Source organism: Papaver somniferum, chromosome 1 (assembly GCF_003573695.1).
Source record: "Papaver somniferum cultivar HN1 chromosome 1, ASM357369v1, whole genome shotgun sequence".
Taxonomy (NCBI): Eukaryota; Viridiplantae; Streptophyta; class Magnoliopsida; order Ranunculales; family Papaveraceae; genus Papaver; species Papaver somniferum.
Genome location: NC_039358.1, coordinates 62,826,120 through 62,832,918, shown reverse-complemented (window position 1 = coordinate 62,832,918; position 6,799 = coordinate 62,826,120). Strand labels below are relative to the sequence as shown.

The 6,799-nt window shown below is 39.2% G+C and overlaps 1 protein-coding gene across 1 annotated transcript; it reads left to right on the top strand.

Annotated features, from left to right (window-relative positions):
- The first annotated feature begins 4,101 nt into the window (after window positions 1-4,101).
- LOC113289147 (transcription initiation factor IIF subunit beta-like) lies at window positions 4,102-6,598 on the top strand. Its single transcript, XM_026538337.1, has 6 exons — window positions 4,102-4,535; window positions 4,968-5,076; window positions 5,260-5,390; window positions 5,489-5,563; window positions 5,788-5,940; window positions 6,129-6,598. Exons 1-6 carry the CDS (start codon window positions 4,323-4,325, stop codon window positions 6,243-6,245), a joined length of 798 nt encoding a protein of 265 aa, XP_026394122.1. The 5' UTR covers window positions 4,102-4,322; the 3' UTR covers window positions 6,246-6,598.
- The last annotated feature ends 201 nt before the right edge of the window (window positions 6,599-6,799 follow it).

Below are 6,799 nucleotides of genomic sequence, written 5' to 3'. Positions count from 1 at the left end.
TAATCTTCCAATATGCCATACCATCTATGTTTTGATTTCCTCCAAAACAGAAAATTAATTTTGATTTTTGTATACACTCGATTGCCGGAAAATGGAACAGTTCTAAAAGCAGCACTTCGAGATTAAGGTGATCGTAAGAATTAGACGATGCTAAGTGATAATGAGACGAATCCATTTCCAAATTAAATGCCAAAAACGCTAGAATGTTAGATACCTTATCAGAATACGTGAAGTCTTGAACATTGTTAGAGCACTGCTCGGTCAAACTCGCATGCGTTGCTATCTCAAGCATGTTTGTCAACATTAGTGATCAAAACTATAAGTCTTGATTTCTAGCCTATTTATAGATGTCTTGGACTAGGAAATAGATAGTGTAGTTGATCTTAGATTTTATAGAGTTCATGATTTAAAGATGAAGAACTACTAAGGGGAGCTTGTGGAACTTCTTCGACAAAAGGTATGTGGAGACTTGAACTCATCTATTACTTGGAAAGTATATTTCTACTATCTCCTACATTGAGACATAAGTCGTGTTACGATATAGTTTTCTCTATACACATTTGAGATTTCGAGCTGAGTATATCTCGCTTACATATTTCTCGAAATATGTGTTGGTAATCTTTCACTTCGACCAAGTTCATCTTATATCATGAGAAAATTTTCGAGTAACATCTTACATGGTTTATGTGATACAATCATTTGATGTAGGCTTGGAATGTTTCGATAATGATTATTTCAATATCTTAAAAATTGCTTTGATGCTAATAGTGTGTGTGTTAGAGCACTGCTCGGTCAAACTCACATGCGTTGCTATCTCAATCATGTTTGTCAATGTTAGTGATCAAAACTATAAGTCTTGATTTCTAGTCTCTTATAGCTAAGTCTCGGACTAGGATAGTAAGTGTATTTGAGCTCAAGGACTTCATGGAGATTCATCATACGAGTAGAATATCTACTCAAGGAACCGGTGGAACTTCTCGACAAAAAGATATGTGGAGAGTTGAACTTATCTGTCGCTCAAAAGTCTATCTATTCTATCTTCTACTACCGCGAGTATCGGACCCTCCAACATCTTCATCCTCGCGCCTAGGGAATTTCTGCACAAGGTTCAGCGTCAGAATACGTGAAGGAAAAAAACAGGGGAAAATACATGTACTTAGAATAAAAGTTGTATGTTTGTTACCTTCCCATGATCCTCCTCGACCCTTGTGCCAGCACTCCTCTTCTTGGAAATATAAGACGATTTGGTAGACTCGCCCTGAGGCTTAACCTACGACAAAAAAGTAATCAGTACCCCAAGCCGATACGGCAGGAATCAAAGAAAGTGGAAAGAAAGCAACATACCCTATCATCGTTAATCACCCAGAATGGATAAGGTTCCGTAGGAAATTGAGGAGGAGGGAAGCTACCATGCAAAATTTGGCCACGAACAAGTAGTGGAACCCGGTCCCAATATGGGTCATTGGTGTGGCGAGCACGCTTGTTGGATCCTTTACCAAGGGGATCAACATCTAGCATCAATCGTTCAACAACCTCAGGCATAGACTTCAGACGATTAGGGATAACAGCAAAACCAGCAAGGTCACCATTGGTAGTTTTCCCGCTCCGATAGTTCACGAAGAAATTGGAAGAAGTATAATTAGGAGCATCTTCAGGCTTATAGGTCGACCAATCAGCCGTAGATCCATGACCCTCGCCTCGGTCCCTCCACCCATTCATCAGGCGGAAAATGTTGCCATTACACTGGGTCAAGGCCTGAAGCGGACGAAGCTGTGACAACACCTCGTAGTAGAAAGGGCCAGCAGGGTTGTATAAAGGAAAACGAATACCAAGTTCTAATTGCCTACGAGTAACGATGACTGCCTCGGATGACTTCTCATACCTATCGACATCGGACTTCTTCAACACACCCGTTTGGCCCGAGACTAGGGTCACTTCATAGTTTTGAATACCAAATTCTTCCTTCAACTGTTCAATGAACTCATCATCAAACAAGTCTTTGGATATCCTCTTATCAGCCCTACATGAAAAAGAAGGAGAATCATCAGGGAAAAGGGAATTTATAGCACGATAATCGTGATGGGAAGGACTCTCAAGACAAAAAAAGGAATCAAGAGAAAAACATCGCCCTCGGAGAAGGTATCACTCAAGCACCTTTTTTCAGTCATTGACGGAGAAGAAGTAGCCATGGCAGAAAGCGAACGGAGAGATATGAACTTTGATGGAGAGAGAAGTAAAAAGAAGAACCAACCACGACTGTCGCAAACCTCACCAACAGAAACAACGAAGAGGAAGACTGAGAAGATAAGAGGGTCACCAGAATTAATGGTGTCGGCAAAGAAGGAAGGAAAAGAAGAAGGAAGAACAACGCTTGGTTTCTCTGAAAATGGCGAACGAAGGAAAGAGGACATAAAGGGAGATATTTATAGGATGCAGCGCCTCGACCGACATCAACGGTTACACGTCATAAAGGGAGAATTAGTGGGAGATTGCATGAAGGAATTCTCGGCATGCTCGAGGACGTGAGAAGGTGGAATGATTTTTTTCCCCTCGTGCCAAGCACACGAGCGAAAGAAGGGGCATAAATGTATGTGTAGATAATCCACAGGTCTAGGTGGCAAGATCCTAAGCTATGATACACCAAAGAAAAAAGAGCGGCGAAGCACAGGATAAGACCGAACGGCGCAAAGAGCGAGGTATCACGTGGGTCGGACATGATGGCCCAACAGTTGTCGGATGTGACGTGACCTTTATCTCCTGACAGGTCGGGCGAACGATCAGAAAGCACTCGGTCAGACGAAGGAAGATGTCAAACAACATAACAAGAAGAAAGAAGGGCGACATCGTGTTAACCAGACGATCAAGACTCGGCCTCGGGTGAAGAACTATCAAAAACCAAGACTCATATCGGTCAAACCAGAAAGTCGGGCGAGCAGTACAGGTCCGATAGGGAACAACTAAAATTGATGTAATGTGACCAACATTGTAATTCTGTTGTATGTCGACTTTGGCCTATAAATACAAGGGCTAGTCGAGAGAGAGAGGCAGGTTGAACGAGAGAGAAACAAGACACTACGTTTGAGAGTTACACTATTTGAGAAGGAGAGAACACCTTGTAATCAAAGAAAAGAAATAATAACATTCATCCTTTCACCTCGTGGACGTAGGTAATCATACCGAACCACGTATATCTTTGTGTCTATGTTTGTTGTGCATCTTTACTCAGTTTCAATTCATCTTCTATACCATTGGATGTAGTGTGTGGTTTTATGCCACTACAGTATCCTTTATGATAAGTATCTTTATCACCCTTGATAAATCTACAAATATACTGAAAGATGTCTAATGGCCCAAGATTCTTTTGCGATCCTGATTTGCTCACAACTTAAAGTTTGTCCTATGACTCAAAACCTACGTAATTGATATTACGACTCAAGTTTGTTGCCTAAAATCTGCATTAAGACTCATAATCTATACTGACTTGGAAATTCTTAAGTGATCTAAGAATCTGCCGCTAGGACCTAAAATTTCCACTATAATCGAAGGTCTACTTATGTGACCTCAATTTGCTTGTAACAAAAATCGAACGTGTTGACAATTTTTTTTCTTCTTGTTACCAATATTATCATGTGACCCAAAAGTTTAAGTGTTCAAATAGCGACCTGAAATTTGTCATGATAGCCAAAATTCCTATATTGTCTTCCGGCACCAAAATCTGCATGGTGGTGTAAATTCTTCTACTGTGAACCAATTGTATCACGTAGCGCGAAAATTTCCTACTTTATTGTCGAAAGAATAACTCCTTGACAATGTAACCAAAAAAGCTAAATCTAAATTGTGATCCGCAGTTTCCCTTAATTTTAAGAGCATATTTGAATATTAGAAGTAGAGAAGTGTTTCTACCTCTTCAAGAGCAAAATTGAGTCTCAAATATCAAAAGTGAAGATTTTATTTTATTTAATTAAAAAAAAAAAAAAAAACCTCCTTGCCTTTAGTAATCATTTTAAAATTGTATGACCAGACTAATTTTCTTGCAAAAAGTAATTTCTCATCGCGTATCCAAACTGCCATATAAATTTGCCACCAATCTAGAGCCTTTCTATGACCCAAAATCTCAGTTCTCGTCCTTTCGGAGTCGACATAGGAAACTTGGAATTGAGACAGTGCGTTCCTTTTACTATCAAGTAGAAGTAGTTCCAGTTTCAACGCGAGTAAAGAGCTATTCAACTCGTCCTCCTCGCGAAAGAAAGAAACTCCAGCGAAATCCCTTTGAAAGAAGAAAAGAATTTCTCCGGTCTCCCGAGGACAGAATCCAGAGAGAAATGGAGGATGAGAAGAACAATGGTAGTAGTAGTAATAACAGTGGTATATGCAATCTGGAGATGAATAAAGCAGATAAGTCGGTCTGGTTGATGAAGTGCCCATTAGTTGTTGCTAAGTCATGGCAATCTCACTCATCTGATCCTAACCCAGTTGCCAAAGTAGTCCTCTCTGTTGATCCCCTTCTTGCTCCTGGAGATCCAGATTCTGTTCAGGTTTCTCTTTAATCCCTTCCTCTTTCCTTAGTCTTACCTAATTGATATTGAATTTCTGAAATTAGGTTTAGTTTATTTACCAGTATTGAAATAGGTTAGGATAAGCGTTTTTTCGTTATTGAATTAGGGTTCGTATATGCAGATTGTAGAACTTGTTTGGATCATCCCTTTTTTGTGTAGAATGATTTGGGGTTCTGAAAACCCTAAATTTTGGATACTTGGTAAATTTGAAGAAAACTAAGGATATGTGTAGAATTATATGATGAGGTTTTGGGATCAGATGTAGTTTGTATACAGCGTTTAGCAGACAGGTGATGCTAGGATTAGGCTTTAATCAGAATTGGATGGTGGTGTTTCTCTTATAAGGTGTTGTTCTGTCTCTTTTTGAATTCCTGTTATCCTTGTTCAGTTGGGTTATATGAATGTTTGCAGTTTACGATGGAGTTGGCTGGCAGTGATAATCCGAATATGCCGAAGAGTTATGCTTTGAACACGTTTAAGGATTTTGTTCCAATGTGTATTTTCTCTGAGACTAATCAAGGTGAGTACCTTGATGTGCATTTAAGGTGATAAGTTCATTTAGTTGATGCATCATGACTGTGAATTGCTTAAAGTCAAAACTATCTTCATACATTCAGTTTGATTTTTTTATTTTTTTTGAAGCATACATTCAGTTAGATGTTCTTTTTATTAAGTATTTCACACTCTGTATTGGTATTTGTAGGAAAGGTTTCGCTCGAAGGTAAAGTGGAACATAAGTTTGACATGAAGCCTCATAACGATAACTTTGAGGAGTACGGTAAAATCTGTCGTGAAAGAACTAACAGATCTATGATAAAAAACAGGCAAATACAGGTTGGAGTCCTGCAACTCTTTCTCCCTGGATTACGTAGTCATGGTTCTATGATTTTTTCCTTCCAATCTTATATTCAGTTCTATCTCATTTTGTAAAGGTGATTGACAATGATCGTGGGGCGCACATGAGGCCAATGCCTGGAATGATTGGGCTTGTATCATCCAATCCTAAGGTATTCATTTCATTCCCCTCCATGATTCATCTATGGTATGGCGTCACTACTTTTAAGTGCTTCAATTTGCACTATCTCATACTATATCTTTCATTTCTGGTTATCCCGTTTAAGAACAAGATTTCTAACCCCCTATGGCTAAGCACAAACTCAAGTTTATATGCAGAAATCACATATTTTCTAACGTCTAATACGGTGGATTCTTTTTCTTATGATGTGTTCAGGACAACAAAAGAAAACCAGTGCCAGTCAAGCCACAAGAGATTAAAAGAACACGAAGGGATCGTGGTGAATTGGAAGATATTATGTTTAAGCTTTTTGAGAGGCAACCAAACTGGACACTGAAGCAGTTGGTCCAAGAGACTGATCAGCCTGCGGTATGTTCTTCAATTTGGTTGCATTTTCGGGAGTGTTTCACAATATGTTATAACCAAGTCCTCTTGCATCTTCCTTAGTTAGACTGTGCCAAATAAATAAATGTCAGTCTAACCCACTCAACTACATAGGCTTTGGAATTTGTTAACAAGATATAATGCTGGTAGTGATCGTTCTTACATCTTTGCAGCAATTTTTGAAAGAGATATTGAATGAGCTGTGCGTCTACAACAAGAGAGGAGCAAATCAAGGAACCTATGAGCTTAAGCCAGAGTATAAGAAATCTGCGGAGGATGCAGCTGACTAAATGCATCCATTTTGCAGATCGTATTTTGTTAGAGTGTGCAGTGCAGTTAAGAGTTCACTGGGGGTTTAAGTGAACGAAGTGTTGGTTTGGCCCCAACTTTAGAGGGCTTTATATTTTAGTTCTTAAAAGCAGTTTTTCAACACGCACCCCTTGAAGCCCCCAAGTAGAACTTCCATGAGGATAATCCCCTTGCTAATTACATCATCCTCTGAAAAGCATGGCTGGCTCAGTAATAGTGTATTACATATGACACTTATAAGGCTAATTGTAATTTTAATATATGGATATTGCTAGAAAAATTCAACTTCTATTGTGCGTAATGTACATAGTAGAAAGTTTCTAAGAAACTTCGGTAAGATGCAACTAAAATTTCAGTAGAGATCAACTGGAAGGTAGCAGAAGGCCGATTCTGTGTCTTTTCATCCAGACCCTAACACATGAGAAATTTGAGTGGGATTTCTGAAATCCTAGGCCAGTCATCTGTGCATGCGTACTAAATTCCTTGATTACTGTATCCAATTCTCTCCAGTAGTTTTGAAGTTCCACTGTTGGAT

What these genes read in the sequence shown, in the direction of transcription:
- LOC113289147 (XM_026538337.1), top strand. Translation starts at nt 4,323, where the DNA reads ATGGAGGATGAGAAGAACAATGGTAGTAGTAGTAATAACAGTGGTATA. An exon ending in TAAAAAACAGGCAAATACAG is followed by an intron (nt 5,391 to 5,488) that starts GTTGGAGTCCTG and finishes CATTTTGTAAAG; the next exon opens with GTGATTGACAATGATCGTGG. An exon ending in TTGTATCATCCAATCCTAAG is followed by an intron (nt 5,564 to 5,787) that starts GTATTCATTTCA and finishes TGATGTGTTCAG; the next exon opens with GACAACAAAAGAAAACCAGT.